Genomic DNA, 16,210 nt, shown 5'->3' with positions numbered 1-16,210 from the left:
GCTTGGCCTCAATTACCAAGTTTGTAAACATCGGTAATGCTTTCTTACGTGGACAGCTGGAGCTTATCCCACCTCCCTGTCTGTGCTTTGAATACCCAAGGCAGCAAGACTGGTACGTCTGTCCTGCAATTGCAAATCACAGTTGCAGTGTAAATATCCAAATGGATGGTAAAGTAACTTGTTGCTGAAAAGGCTTTTTTTTCCCCCTAAGTCATTCAGCCTGCACAGTAAGTCAATCTTCTTTGCCCCAATAACTCTTCCACAAATAGCCAAAAATGTAGAAGAACTATGGGCAATGCTTAAGTACTCTAAAATTGAAGTTTGTTTCATACGTGTGGATGCTGAGGAATTGGTTTCTGCAGTCTGGAGAGTTGCTTTGCTAGAAAGAAAAGTTGCTGAAGACACCCCCTGATCTGCTCGGGTCCTGTAGCGAACAGCTAGTGCTATGGCTAAAGATTGAAGGGCGAGTTCGCATAGTATCTGTCCAAGGTGATTTTAATGTTAGTTATTGCAGTAATGCCCTAGGGGGTCGGCTGTTCCCGTGCACGTAATATTCACTGTAATCAGCCAGTCCTATACGCTGATAACACCGACCTATCACATACCGAGCGCTAAATTCACGTTGTGGTTTTCAGTATGACTGTTTGGGGTTCTTAATCATTTAAAGCAAATCTTCCATAAACACTTTCCCTCTTGCTCCTTAATATCCTGTTTGCTCAGCATACCAGAGCGAGGATGTCATCCGCGCAAGATGAAGCTTCGAGCTGCCTCCTTGTCTTTGGAAGGCATTGAATAGCGCTGTAACCATGGAGTCAGTAAGCAGAAAACTCGGATGAGCGGAACAGTTTAGGCTGGGAATTGCTGGGTCACTGTAAGCCTCAAGGAGCATGATGGCTTTTTGGCTGGGAGGGACTCTGAGCATGCGAATGACGATGACAAGCTGTGAACGCAATATGGTTGAGTCTTGTATTCTGCAGGGCTGCCTCTGGGAATAAACTTGCTATCCCACCGTGTAAGCAATAGATAACTTCTAAACCAAGATATGGTGGAAAGGTGATGTGGAGTCAGATCTGAGCACTACATGGTTGCAAAGTATAAAAAAGTGCGGTGATCATACGTCATCTTCCCTCTCTGGCGACAGTGTTATCTTCTCTATTTACCCAGATAAAAGAAGGTAAATTCTGTATTACAAAATCAAGCACTACAGAGTTTGTTAGTGGAGTGTTATCTCCTCGCTTTTTCTTTTATCTCCTCTTGGTTGTTTTAGCTATCTGGCTTTTTGTTTTGCAAATGTGCGTAGAGCCCTTTAGAGAGGGAAGTACCCATAGATGTGGTGTCTGAAAAATGGTTCAAAAAGCCTTTGACAAGGTCAGGCTTTCCAGTGAAAGACAAATCTACCTCATACCTCTCTTTTTCTTTACTTTTTTGTAATGGCTTCTCTAAGTTTGTAATGGCTTTGAAAGTTTGAGGAAGAGCACCAAACCAATATTGAGTAACACAGCCCGCTATGTTTTAAATTCTTTTAACCCTTCATGGAACGTTTTTGGGAGCTTGGGGTATTTGTGTGTGTAGGTGTCTTCACCTGCCTGCTCCTCTTCTGCTTGAGGGATTCAGGATTCAGCCTGTTTGAGCAGAAGTGAAAACAGGGAAAGGGTGTGTACACCGTCACACCGAGTGCTCTTGTGAGATGAACCTCCAGTTCACCGAAGTGAACCTTGAATATGAAGGAGTTATGTCCCAGAAAACAAACTTGTCTTGCACCCACCCTTCCCCTTTGTCTTTTTGGTGATAAAAATCATGAGATAGCTGTGCCGTTACAGGCAGCCCTTATCTGCTTGTCTGATGGCATTAATGGTCTGATCACACCTCTCCTAATTAATGAATGGGAGAAGTGCTCTCGATGCCAACCCGCGTTTTCCGTTTCTCCAGACCTGCAGCGGGTTGTTCATCCAGGGGACGGGTCTGAGGATCACGCTCAGCCCCACTGCAGTGCCGAGCATTTGTCCGTGCTTGCTGCAGATCCGTGCCTTGCTCCGGGCTGTCTCCATCAGGAGTTTGTGCAATACCCTCACGCAGGTGAGGCAAGATGTAGCGAGATGCTGGGTCTGAACTTCTGGGCTGTTCCGGAGTACTTTCGTGATCTCTGAAGACGTTGTGCATGGCTGTTTCAACCCCCCCTTCTCTTCTCCTCCTCGGTAGGTGCTGGATTGCACAGGTCTGCAGTGCTGGCAGGCACCAGGCACCTGCCTGTGTTTCTGCTCCATGGGGATTGGAGTTGCCAGGTCCTTATCTGGAGCCACCCCTAGAGACAGGGCCAGCCAGGACGCCGCTTGACTTTCACCTGAGGGTTCTCAGCAAAAGCCCTTGGACATGAAGGGGGGGGGGAAGATGGAAGCTGTTAAAGTTCAGATGTTCATGCCCTGCCCCTTTGACAGCTTCTGTCTGTAAGTGGCGCTTTCCGGGAGCGACGGCACCGTGAGCAGGTTGTGTGATTGATTTGTTGGGATGGAGGTTGTGTTCTGGGAGCTAAAAATACTGTGCTTGGGAGCTATCTTGTGCAGAGCCACGGCAGGTGTGACTGACCGGCTGAGATAACGATGGTGACTTTCATGAGGGGAAGACTTATAAAATACTCCACGTTTAAAGAAAATTATAGATATATATACATATATATATGTATATCCTTCTGCAACTTCACGGCAAACACACATTTGGGCTAACAGAGGTTCAGTTTAGTTATAAAAAGACTTGGTATGTTATGGTGATTATTATATAGAGGTCTTTGAGGGTATCCTAGGTTTGCAATTATTCATCTACCTCTAACGGGAATGGTAGTAAAGGATTGTAAAATGCGACCTTTGCAGCTTCTAGATTGAACCTATTTAGTTTTACCTTGTTCCTTAATCTGGTGGTGATCAAGCTTTCCAAGCTATACTGCAAGCTGTGTCCCCAAGTAAATGGGCATTCAAGCAGATCAACTTACGGCGTTTTATTAAGTCAACACTCATGCAAGAGCCACCTCCAAAGCTTAATAATTATTTACTCAGTGCTCCTGGGTCATGAGAGAGGTTTTCATTAAGTTCAGAAAGCATTATGTTCAGCAGCTTGTGAAGGTGTGTTTAAAAGACAGGAAGAAAAATGGAAAACTACTAAATGGTGTACAGCTAATTAAAAAAATTCTTAGCTAAGGATTAAAGGAAGTGTTTTGTGTGGTTGGTTTTTGGTGGTGGGTTTTGGCTTTTTTTTTTTTTCTTTAAAGACAAGTGTATCCACTGAATTAATTTGATTTGTAATTAAACCCTTAGCTCCTGGGTAGGAGATCTGCATGGTGGATGTGTGAGGGTTTGTTTTTTTGTTTTTTTTTTTCTTCCTTTCTCCTGCCAACCAGGTGCACTCCATGTGCTCAAGTGGGTGGATGGATGGATGGACGCCTGTTGGGCTGCAAGTTGTACTACAGGTGCAGCCCATGATGTAGGGTAAGCAGTGCTGCTGCAGGAGAGCAGCTCTGAGCAGGTTCTGGTGGGGATAAGAAGGCACTGGAGGGAGAGAAAAATGTTAACCTTGATGATGGAGCAGATGCAACAGCAGCCAGTGTGGCTCTTTAAACGCATAACCTTCAAATGCGGAAACCTTCTTTCATACAGAGGCCTGAAACACAGTCGTTGCTTTATTATAAAGGCTGATAAAGTCTCCACACCGTTTATGTAATTGCTCTGTCCTTGGCAAGAAAGGACATAGGAAGGCGCCAACTGTTGGTTTGGTTTTTTTTAACATTGATACTTTAAGTAGCACCAGCCAGTTGGCGTGGTGAGCGGAGCATCGCTGTAACCCACAATCAATTATTAAATTTTAGGAATGAAGTCCAAAGTGCTCTAGGGAAAATGCCTTAGTAGTTTTGTTGTATTTAGAATCCTTTGCTTTAGCTGAAGATAGGGGAGAAGAGTTTGTATAGCGGGCTTGTTTGTTGTTTGTGGTTTTTGTTTTGGAGTTTGGGGGTTTTTTGGGGGGTAATCTGTCTCCCTCTTGCATTTATCTTTGTTCTTTTGGTATCCTTCCCTTTTCTGTCATCCCTCTGTGGCAAAGAGTGATGCTGGCTGGCAGGTTAGATGCTCCTAGAAGTGGTGTTTCTGCCACATATAGAATACTGGCAACAAAAAGTTTATTGAGGTTTTACTGCCTGGTAGAGAGGCTGAGAACAGGATCTGGACAAATAAACTTAGTTTTGAGGAAACTCCAGAGGTCACTGAAGAAGGAGGGGTGTTGGAAGGGGAGCTGTGGTCTCTTCTGATAGTGTCTTCTGGAGGTGAAGCCAAGTATTTGAGCTGTAACATTGGCAACCCCTCATCTGCTTGCTTTAAAGATCAAGATAGTTTTATGCTAATGTCAGATTCTTAATGTGGATGCTTTCTTTTCTCTATAAATAATTATGAATGGGATAAGGGTAAAACATGAAACACAAGCATTTAAATCCCGTGCTATTTCTTACCTCTGACCTCTGAGAGCTGGTGCAGCTCAGTGGATTTCTTGAGGTGCTAAATCTGCTTTTCTTGGCTGATTTCTCTGTGGACTAACCTATTAACAAACGGTTGGCATGAATGCAGGAGAGCGACAGCCTCCCTTGTGTGCCATTTTTCTGCGTATAGCAGGGCAGTCAATCCTGCAGAGCAAGTGGTGTTGAAACCTCTTTCTTCTTTTTTTTTTTTTTTTTTAATGCATTTTATCCAATTCTTGTTCATCTCTGAGGAAGCTTTGGGCTTGAGGAGTTGCTCTGTGTCTTTAATTATTATAATTTGTCTAAGAAGCTTTATATTGGTGGCTTTTATTTTTTCTTTAAAAAAAACCAAATAACGTTCTCTATCAGTAGTTAAAAAGCAAAACTGAGTTAAATAATTTTTTCCAGTTCAGTATCTCCAGAGAAGAATACAAAATAATGTTTGTAAACCAGACAACTCGGGTAAGTAATGCATGGGAACCAGAGAATTTGTTTGATCAAATTATAAGAATCTGAAAACAAAACGAACCAACAAAAGACAAGTTTGTCTTTTTGCCCAAGGAGACAGAGATAAAATAATCAGTACACATCTGGGAAGGTAGATGAGGCTCTAACAGGTCTGGTCTCTGTAATCTCTTCAGTTGAGGGCAGCAAAATTAAACTTGGTTTTAATCTGATCAGTTGCTTTTTATTATGCAACAGCTATCTGCATTATAACTTATGTATGCAGTAAGTAACATTTCCCAGCCATCTATGCAAAGGATATATAATTTAAACTTATTTAATAAAATGTTGTCACTTCATGATTAATTGGATTGGCACATGGCACTCATAACTAATAACTCTCAGTCTGTATTACACTATGCTTATTAGACTGCTAATGGATAACCAGTTTAATCATATGTCAATTAAAAGGATGAGTCGGTTTCATTTATTGCAATCAAATGGTATCCATAAACTGTGTTTGCAGGAAGTATCTAAATCACATCATGTATCAGTTGTATGTGTGGGCTCTGTTACCAACTCTACGTAATCCGGGGGTGAATCAGTTCACGTATGAGAGCTTTGAATCCGCGTGTCGGGGTACTGGATCGTACCGTGGTACATGGCACCGTGCTCAGTCATGGGAGAAGGTCTGCTTGTGCAGCAGCACGTAAAGGTCAAGAAGCTTTAAAAATACAAATTTTCAAAACTCTCTTGATGAAGCCTTTGACATAACAAGTTTTTAATTGCTTTTTGATTGGAAAACTGAATTTCTGACAAAGTTTGTCCTGTTTGCTCTCCGGAGGGTACGTGGTGATGAAACCCAAACCATCTTCCATTCCATCTTGGAGCTTTGCGCGGAGTGTCCTGCGGTTGAGAAGAGGAGCAGTTGAGGTGGGGAAGGGGAAGCTGGGCGGGAAGATGGTCCATGTTGGGCATGTGACAAGCTTAGAGGCTGAGATACCAAAGTTTCAAAGAGTTTTCCACGTTTGAGTGCTGCGAGTGGACGGAGTGGTGGTGTGGTGAGACCACCCTGCCCACGGGAGGAGCTTTACAGCCCCTGGGGGAATAAATAACATAGATCTTGCATGGCAGGAGCTGTCTTCTGTTTGCCCAGTTTCCTTCACCTGGCTTGTGACAGGAGCATCTGGTCAGGCAAGCAGATGTTGGGCAGCAGCTTTTATGCCAGATAAAAGCATTATTTGAATTCAGATGCGCTGAGAGCAGTAGCTGCGGTCTGGCAGCACATTGCTGCCAGCGCTGCCTGCGTTCAGGGCTTTTGCGCCTCTGTGCTGCATAATACCATAACGTGCCCAAAAAAGAGAATTATGAGAGTGATGTGTCTGCTGAGCCCATGGCTCTGTTGCAGCTGTACTGGTTTCCCGCTTCTCCTTTGAAATCAGAATGAGCGAGACATTCAGTGAACTCCTCTTAAGCTTTTTCTTTCCCATCATCTGGCCACCAAAATCTGGTGTTCTGGATGTGAATAAGATCAGACTCTTCTTCCCCTTGCTGGGTCTGCTCTTCTTTAATGCTTCGTTAAAAAGTACATTGTCCAACCTTGGAGTACCTCCTTAATTACATCTAAGCTATTTTCTTCCAGTGAATAACTATAATATTGAGAAGAATTACAAAAGAAATAAAACTGGAAGAGTCTCTGCCCTTTGGGGAAGAATTTGTCAGAACAGCATTTTCTGGGATTATTATTTCTTTAAAAGGACACAATATTTGAAGCTTTTGTTGAGAATTTTCTATCAGCAGTAGACCCCTGATTCGTCTGCAGGAGGCCGTAAGGACAGTTGTTGAGTTGTAGGTGTGAGCAGGTACAGAAATCGCGTGACTGAGATGATGTTCTTGGCAGGGGCTGTTTGAAATGCTGTGGAAATAATTTCACCTTCCTTCCCCTTGTAATCCCCAAAATTTTAGTGTAGAGGAAGGTGTTTCTGAGACGGTTTTCAGCACACTTGGCTCTGGGAAGTGGAGAAACAGTTCAAAATGAAAGGTGTGAGCAACTGCTGGGTTACCAATTTTGCAGCATTAGGTATCTATTAAAAAATGCCAATAGCATGCAAATGAGATTCCTGTTTATGGGATACAAAATAAGCTTTTTAACAAATGAGAAGAATGAATCCTTCCTTAAAAGCAGCATTTGAGTGCCTTTTTTTGCTCATCTATTACAGCAGTCTCTAGGGCGCGCAATATTTTTGATGGGCAGGAAGAAAATATTATCACTTCAGTAATACATGTATACAATTCATAAATAGACATATATTGGGGGGTGCATGTGCAAACACTTTTTTTTTTTTTTTTTTTTCCCTGGTAGCAGTGTTTGATCAAAACAAATTGGGAGACCGCTGATCTATAACCGTCCTGGTGACGGAAATAAAGCGTCTCCTCAGTTTGGAAATGTGCAAGCGGTTCAGATGGGCAGCCAGGAAGCAGGCGGCTGGGTTTAGATGTGAGAATGCTTCGCCCTTAATTGAAAGGGTGGTGTTTTTTACAAGTATCACAGTCAATGACTTGTCTTGAGCAGCTAATTAGTGCGATTATTCCACAGCTGCATTAGTTTCACCACAAAGGTTTTCTCTTGTTTTATCAAAAGGATCAGTGTCTCTGTGAATGCTTCAACCTGACAGGTCTTAAATAGCAAGATGGTCCCCTCCCTCCCTGCCTCCCTCCCTGCCCCCAAAATGTGTCTCTGGAAGAGCAGAGTTTGATCTCTTGGGGGAGTAAGTGTGGGTTTTCCTTCTTCGTTTCTACTCTGAACTGTTTTCAACATCGGTCCTAAACAAAGCTGGAAAACTTCCAGCAGCGCAGTGTCCCAAGCACAAGAAGCTCTCGGTGCCCGCAGCCTCCAGGGGAGACCTGGAAGGGATGCTGGCTCCTGCACTCCTTTGTCCCATCCGCATCCTGAAAGTAGCACTGGAGCCAGAGGTGGGCTTTTCAGTCTCCTCCTGGAGCAGGAGGGGTTACTGCTGGCTTCCACAAGCATGGCCCTGCATCACTATAGACTAACAGCCCTTTCCTTCCATGGGCTGACAGCAATTAGCTGCAGCAGTCAGAATCACAAACTAAATATCCTGAATTATGCGCACTGTAGCTCTTGCTTACGTGGACTCCTGTATTCTTAGCCACTTCCAACATCCTTCCCTTGAAGGTACTTATATACCCTAACTGTTCTGCCTTGTGCTACTGAAATGTCCTATAAATGGATTTTACTTCTGAGGGCTAGCAAAACGATGGGTTGCTTCAGAAGGTGTCCCTGCATTCCATGGCAAAGTCCCGTGGTTTGTCCTGTGCTGTCTGGTAGGAAGCTCTGCTGGCCAAGGGCTTAGAAATAGCTCTTTGGTGGTGAAGCAGTGCGGGGTGCTGGCTCAGGCCAGCCTGACACGCTTTACAAAGTGTGGCTGAAATAAAGCCGTTATTGTTGTTTATTCTGCCTGTTCTTGTGTCTCGCTGCTCTCGGAAGATGCTGGTGGGCCTAAAGTGGGAGTTGGGGTCTTTTTGGGGAGGGGAGTCTGGTTTCTAGCTATGAAGAGTGTTGACACCATCAAATCCAACCCCAAGGTAGTATTTTGCAGCAAATAACTGAACTTTGTTATGTTATGCTTTCACGGGATAGGTAGATTTACTTTTGTTTATTTTTGAGGTAGATCATTAGACCTGGAGTACTGTCTATACTTATCATTAGACTTGATACAGCCCTTTGTTACTTTTTTTAAAAAAGGCATATGAGTACCTGCTGCATCTATAAAAGCATTTGTTTTTCTCGTGGATGATTGCGGTAAAAATTGGAATGGCAAATAGGTCTTTACAGCAAAAATTGGAATGGCAAATAGGTCTTTACAGCTGGATATTGGCGTTTGGAAATGGTTGGCGGCAGTCAAGTTAAGGCAGCCTAATGTGGCTGTTAAGTACCTGAAGTAGGTCGGCTCCAAATTCCCCCTCGCGCGGTGCAGCATATCCTCATCCATCCTGCCCCACGTTCCGGTGTAATTCCACAAGCTCCGACCGCTGGAGCTGCCATCCCGCTTCTGGAAGCTGAGCTGTCTCTCTCTGGTCTTCCCACAGCAATTCCGAGCATCCTGGCGCTTCCAAGCCTCCCTTAAGCTCCTCCAGCATGACCTCACGAATCCTGCTACGCCAGCAGCTCATGCGTGAGCAGATGCAGGAGCAGGAGCGTCGGGAGCAGCAGCAGAAGCAGCAAGCAGCCCAGTTCATGCAGCAGCGAGTACCTGTCAGCCAGACACCTGCCATCAACGTCAGCGTCCCCACCAGCCTGCCCCCTGCCACCCAGGTACCCATGGAGGTCCTCAAGGTACGCCCGTCTCTCTCTGCCTTTCTGCTGAGGAGCTCTCGCTCATCTAAACTTACCTTATTGAATACGAATGGGGTTATAGGGATTTTCAGCAATTAAATTTCACAAAGAAGCTGTGCTCTGGCTTGATTTGCAGCTTATTTTGGTGTCCTGGTAGCAAAGAATGGAAAACCTTTTTTAAAGAAAGTTTGTGTGACTTTTGTTCTCTTTAAACTTTTGAGGTTTTGTTACAAAACGAATGTTTCCGTCATTTTCCCTTTGGAAAATGCTTCTCCGTCTTTCTAGTACTTCGTTGTTTTCAAAAAGAAGGAATTCTAATATATATTCAAATCAACATTTTCGTTTTTAAAAGAAAATGAAATATTTTTGTAAAATGGAGTCAAAACTCATTACAAAAGAGCTCCTCACAAAGTCTTAATTTGAAATACGGGTGAGTTTCCAGCCTCTTGCAATGAGTCTCCATAATCCTTTTTTGCTTAAATGACTTGTTTGCTATTAGCAGCTTTGGATTCCTTGTCCTACTGGAAACCGTAGGAGCTTGTTAGTATCCCTCTGTCAAAGGGGATGTAGCTTGCTAATTACTTGGAGGAAAAATGTGAACAGTTATAAGGAAAGAGATAACTTCATGCACTGAGTAAGTCCAAGTAGAGTAAAGCGATGTGAAATGTGTGAGTAAAAGACTGCAAAACGTTCTGGAGAAGTTTGTTGGCATATTTCATGAAAATAAGATTTTCATTAGTTTTGAAGAGTTATCTATTTGCTCTGCAGTATTGCTAAATATTTTTATTACGGTCTTACGTTTAGTAACCGCCTCAGCTGGGACACGTATTCTTACCAGATAAGTTAATTTGAGTTACAGAACGCTTGTAGCTTGCTCATCGCTGTTATATATCAAGGATACGTATTCAAAGATTTAGTTTTAAAATAGACTTGCAGGCTCAGGATTTCAAGGCAGTGTGTGTGACGGGTGTACGGAGGAAATGTAGGGGGCTTTTATGTATTGAATCTGCATTGTGGGATAGCGTTGACAGTGCCAGAACTAATGCTTAATTGGGACAGCAGAGTCGTACTCAAGTGTGGCCTACGATCTAGGAGCAAAAAGACAACAGTTGAATACTGAATTCTATATATTTATTTTTTTTTCTATTAAAAGTTAAATATGATCTACTTTAAGCATATGTGCATATAATAAGGAATCCGAAATTGACCGGGGAGAGCTATTTTGTCTAACGTGTGCAATGCACAAAAGTTTGTGTATAACAATTTGTTAAACTTGTTTCCAGGTTATGACTCTGTGGTTATAATTCAGATCCAGCAGATGTGTAGATGCTATGAAATAGGGTTTTTTTGTTTGTAATGCACTTAGTTAACTAAGCATATATTAGATTTTTACATCCTTTCATCCTAAAATGTTGTGATGTGAATTTTAGTGTTTTGTTTTGTTTTTTTTAAACTTCTCTGAAAACTTGTAGGGAAGTGTTTATTTTCTGAAGGTTTTTACCATTAAGGAAGGAGTGTAATGCCTTGAAGAAGCATTAGCAGTTGTCTGCATTGTTCATTTTACAATTGCCTCTTTATATGAGAGAGGAGGGGAGACAGCCCTTTATTTCTGAGGGACAAAGTACAGAAGACGGTGTGGCCGGGAGGTGATGCTCAGTTGTTACAGATGATGAGCTGGCTTGTCGTAGGACTTGCGTGTGGCTCTGTAACCTGCTGGAGCGTTGCTGGGGAACTTCACGTGAAGGACTTGAACCTGAATCCTCATCCTCTGATGCAAAAGAAGTGTCTGTCCCTTGCTCCCTCCTGGAGGAGCGCATCCTGCAAAGAGGGAGGACACCTCCTCTGTAGTCACCTGCAGCCCAAACGGCAGCATGCGTGACCCTGTAGAGCAAAAAATTAAGAGAACGTATGCTTAACTGGCTTGTGAATTAAAAGTAATACCTTGCAACAAGTGCCTTTTGGCGACAGAATTGTGCATTGAAGGTGACAGCTGTGTGTATGTGAGCTACCTGCTGGAACAGAACGGTGCCTGTCTCTCATCACCCGCATTTACATATGTAACAGTCAAAATTAGCAAAACCAGGTCCTCTTGGTAGCTCTATGTGCATGAGAGAAAAGAAACTGCTTTACATAGTTGTTCTGCTTGTGGTTTTGGTGGGTGAAAGCAGCTAAAGATTCATCCTTTTGTCCTTACTAATAAAAGTGAACCAGTTCTGTATAAAAAAAAAAATAGTACAAAATACCAGGCTTGACGTCATGATCTTGCTGAAAATTCACCACCGATGTTTCAGTGGGAGTAGGATTTCGCTAAAAGGTCCATGTGATTTTGGTTGTGTGTTGTTTTTTCTTTTAAATAGATTATTTGGCTCAAAAGAGGAGATTAACAATAAATCAGGATCTTCCTGGTGCCGATACGTTGTCAGTCAGCTCTGCCCGTGGTAGCACTGTGCGAGTGACATCATTTCCCTGCAGCTGCTTTTTACACTTCAGCTGTTTTTTAGCTGTAGACAAATTTTCCATATGAGCTGTACAGAAGTTTTAATTAGATAAATAGGGAACTAAGTTGGTAACTTTATTATCCAGATGGTCTGGATTTAGTGACCTTAAAGAATGTGATAGACAAAAAGGGGATTTTTAATTTTTTTTTATGCTTTCAGAAATGTTAATCTGCAAGGCAACCTTCTTTAAAAGAGATATTTTTGTGTATTAATTCACAAACAAATAAGACCAAATGTAGTAGCTGGTTTTGTTGTTGTTTTTCTTTGGTTTGGAACTTAGTATCAGAAAACCCCACTCCAATCCTGTTGAATTTGTCATCATTTCATGTTTTTAGTTACGTTGTGTGACTTGCCTTTTCTCCCATATCTCACAATGTGACGAGAATAATGCTTGCATGTCTGAGGATGGCAGTTTGGAATGACAAGTTTAAAAAGAAGCTAAAGGTGTTAATGAGCTTGGATTTTATATTTGTTTTCAAGACGTTGAAGATGCTCATTTAGAAACAATACAGATGGAAAGAGAAATACATACAAATCTATGTCACATTGCATAGGAATCTCCAAATTACATAATGTGATATGCTCAAGGGCATATGAATAAATAGAATTTCATTTTCTTGAGTAATGACGACTTATTGCATCACTTCTCTGCCAAGTAATGTAGCTTGGCAAGGTAGGAAATGACCTGTTGGAATTCAAATTTTGTGTTGCTTTGTGCAGCCTCATTAAGAGATGGACGAGGAGTGGGTCTAATGCACTTGAAACAGTATCTCTCTGAATCTAATAGCAAAAGGAAGATTTGTTATGGCTTTCAGTTACCCTTCTGCAGAGCTTCACAGCCGTACAGGCTGATTTATCATTAAGCACCTTCTCATCCATCTCCTGTTGGTAGCTGAGGACTAATGCTGCGGAGAGATGTTGCAAGAGTTTCTTTGCTCCTGCTGCCATTCAACTTCCTGCTCTGCCTTGGAAATAGGAGCAAATAACGTTGATCATTGGAGTAGTTCCAAGCCCAATCAATGTTGGATCAGGATTCGTTCCTGAGGCACGAAGTAAGTTTATATTTTTATTTAAGCGTTAACTTCTTTGCAAAGAGTTTGTCTTTAGATGTCTTCAGTGGGCTGTTATATGCAGTATCTTCTTCCATACAGGTGTGTTTTAAGTTCTGTATACTTAACTGGTGTTAAGAAGCTGTTATTTTTGTTGTTGTTGATTGCAGTTACTCGGTTGTCTTATCTGTTGGAGCAGAAGCAGTGCTGCAGATCTCAACTTCAGTATTCCAGAGGCGATCTCTGGGAACTGGTTGCTGCATTTCTGTAAGCAGGGTTAGCCCAGGACTTGAGGAGGTCGTGCGTCAGGTCCCTGCCTGTAGTCACTGAGACCTGATGATAGGTTAGTCCTTTTAGTCCTCCGTCATCCATTTGCAGAACAATACTGCTATTAATCCCATACCTTGTAGAGTCAAATTTATTAAAGGTGATGAAATCCTTGGCTATTAGAAATCGAGAGAATACACTCTTGGTTTGTAGTGATGCTGGTCTGTTAATCAGCTTCTCCATAGCTGTCTTGGACTTCATCTGTTATTGTCTTCCTGCTTGATACCACGGAATTAGCTTTTATCCTGTAGTTCTAACAGCTATTATTTAGGGAGCATTTCCGGTGGATGTGATATAGTTGCTGGGTTTTGCTTTTTGTGTCTTTTGTGGCCCCCCCTCACCTGCTCACAGCCTCCTTTCCTACCAAGAAACTTGCAGGATTCTTGTAAAGCGAGCGATCTCCCGCCTGCCGAGTTACTGGCAGCAGCAGGACAACTCCCCACCTTTCTGACAGGCAGTGATACCCTACTTAGCCATGTTTATAGGATGGGTTTCGATCTTCTATGTCACTCCAGGCTGCTGATTTTAGGATTATTTTTTTTATTCAGCAGGCCGAAACGCTGACTTGTATAACCAGAGTTTTACCTCATGTCCCTCTGGTATCTTCGCCAAAGCTGCGCTATAGCAGTACGGGTCTGGGGCTCACCATCCTTTACGTGCTTTTAAGAGACAGAGAAGGAAAAGGGTTTTTCTTCATCTAAAAGATCCAGGGGAAAAAAACAAGGAATGACTCCAAAGGCTGAAATTACCAACCATTGTGCGTTATTCCCACAAGCAAGGCTTGCAAGATCCTCTACTTGATTTTTGGGTATGTCTTTGAGAAGTTCTGCTGATAGAAGTAGTCAGACCTGAGGTGTTGATTGGGGCTTGCCTTTGAAGATAGCGCTCTCTTTTTTTTTTTTTTTTTTTTTTAAGTCCAGTTGTCTCAAAGTAGCCTTATTTACAGAATTTGCAATGGTCCAGAAAGTAAACTTATTGCAGGAATTCAGAGAAGTGGGCTAGGGGAGGAATGAGGACTCTCCTGTTTGTTCATTGAGAGACGTTACGAAAACTGAATCGTAGTTATGCTGTGTGGTTTGTGTTGCTTTGCCTGATTTTTGGATGAAGTCTCCTGTTCAGAACAAGCATAACACAGTCCCCTAAGTTCTGTGGACCTGCCTGCCCAAAACACGATGTGGCATTGCAGAAACTGCGACTGGTATGAGCAGGCTCATGTCCTCCATGGGAGTGGAAGTGCTAGAGCATCCTCAGGAGTCAGGAAAGGAGGCTCAGGGCCAGTATCAGCCCACAGAATTGCAAATCAGTTCCCTTGAAAACATTACCAGTTCTTGCAGGAGTCAAAACAGTACCGGCGGGCAGCTGACATCCAGCCCCCTGCACGTCTCACTAGGCAGATGGAAGGTGGAAAATCAAGGGTGAGCACTTCTCTCTGTCCTCCCATGTTATTTGTTGGGGTTCCTCAGTTGGTGCATGGATGTGAGACTTGTGCTGTCGTGTTTTTAATGTGATGCACCAGGTCATTGATGGAAGCCCGAATTGGACATGTTGTGGTTGAAATGGCATGGTCCTGTCCCAGTCTGTTCCTGCTGCTGCATGCTAATGCTCCTGAGGATGTGCTTGGTTTCCATCCCCTTCCTCCTGAGTGTTGTCACATCAAATGAATAGCACAATAAGAAATCTGCTGGGCTTCTCATGTCTCTTCCTCCCTCTTTGTCTGCCATTGGGTATGTAAGAATGCAGCTTCTGTTTGGCACAGGCACTGAGATGGGAGATGCCTGAGAGAGCCGCATCAGATGCTGCCGCAAAGTACAGCCTCCAGGGCTGGGGTGAGAACCCCAGCGGGTGTTTGCTCCATGAACTGGTGTGTTCCTGCAGTGGTGCAGATGTCTTTTGGATGCTGCATAAATGCTTTGTGGGTAATAAGATAAAAGCAGGTCTCCTGACCAGCAGATGATATAACAGGTCCCTTTCAGGATGCTAACATCCCCTTTATCCTTGTTTCTGGAGAGTGAGCAAACAGTTCCCTTGCTCCAGGAGATCTAGACAAGGCAGGTCCTGCTTTGGTGATCTGAAGTTTGAGATCTCTCTTCTCTAGCTGTGGGGTCTGTGCTCCCGCACAGCACCTGCCCTTGCTTATGGGGCAGTTCACCTCAAAATGTGACATGTAGATAAAAACATATGAATGGAAATATACACTCCAAAAACATTTTTAATATTTGTTATTAACAGATTGTTAATAGTGTATTTGCATACAATAATATTTCTAATAAGCTGGATATTTAAAAATTTGTCTGCCGGTAAGGACCCCACTTAAATTCCCCCTGCCGTACTGCCTAGGTTGGTGTATTCATGGTAGATGCTACCTGCTCTTTTGGTGCTAGAGTTACAGCTCTTTACTGCTGCTCTTGTCATTGTGGCTTTTCTTCTCTCACCTGGGGTCCTAAACAAGCTGAAAACTCTTATTTTCAAAGCCTAGAATCTGATACTGTTTACTGGATTTCTGCTTTAGCATTCTAAGAGCTTTTGCCCATCTCATGGCAGTATTGTGGTCTGATCACTTATGGTCTGGTCCCGTTGCTGTAGTTTGTGCTCATCTTTCCCCTTCCAGCCACTTTTTCCGTGTTGACATTGGTGGGTGCAGGCGACCAGGCTGGCCTCTTGCCTTCACCCGTGTCTCATTGTTAATTCAGATTTGAAATGCGCCACCACGATAAGCTCTTTGCGTCGGATACACTGTATTTCTTCGTTTTTAAAATGCCAAGCATGCCTTCTGAGTGATGTTAATGACTATGGACGTATATGAAGAAAATACCCCATCCTAGCCCTTTTTCAGTGTGCTTATTAGGGAGAGACCTGTGGTGGTAATGCAAGCCCTGCGTAGCAGGGGGGGCTGTGCAGTTCGCAATAGTGTTCTTGGTGTAATAATTACCATAAAACTTCATTGTATAGGGGACTTATCTCACGGTTCTGAAGAACAGGAACAATGGGCCGTCAAGATAAACGTGTGGTAGTATCTGCTACAGCAAATGTGTGTTTGTGGCCA

General features: G+C 43.1%; 1 protein-coding gene across 7 annotated transcripts in view; it reads left to right on the top strand.

Annotated features, from left to right (window-relative positions):
- The window catches only part of MITF (melanocyte inducing transcription factor), a 110,524-nt gene that overhangs the window by 51,880 nt on the left and 42,434 nt on the right, over window positions 1-16,210 (top strand). For 5 of the 7 annotated variants that reach the window (XM_063347771.1, XM_063347770.1, XM_063347773.1 and 2 more), the window contains exon 2: window positions 9,047-9,293. In XM_063347771.1, coding sequence (XP_063203841.1) covers window positions 9,047-9,293 — 247 coding nt within the window. Of the gene's footprint in view, window positions 1-2,324; window positions 2,445-9,046; window positions 9,294-16,210 lie in introns of those variants that run through there. The other 2 variants (XM_063347777.1, XM_063347772.1) reach the window with 1 other exon arrangement.

This window comes from Chroicocephalus ridibundus, chromosome 10, assembly GCF_963924245.1.
Source record: "Chroicocephalus ridibundus chromosome 10, bChrRid1.1, whole genome shotgun sequence".
In the NCBI taxonomy this organism is placed as follows: Eukaryota; Metazoa; Chordata; class Aves; order Charadriiformes; family Laridae; genus Chroicocephalus; species Chroicocephalus ridibundus.
The sequence above is the reverse complement of the archived record's forward strand: the minus strand, read 5'-3'. Positions and strand labels throughout refer to the sequence as shown.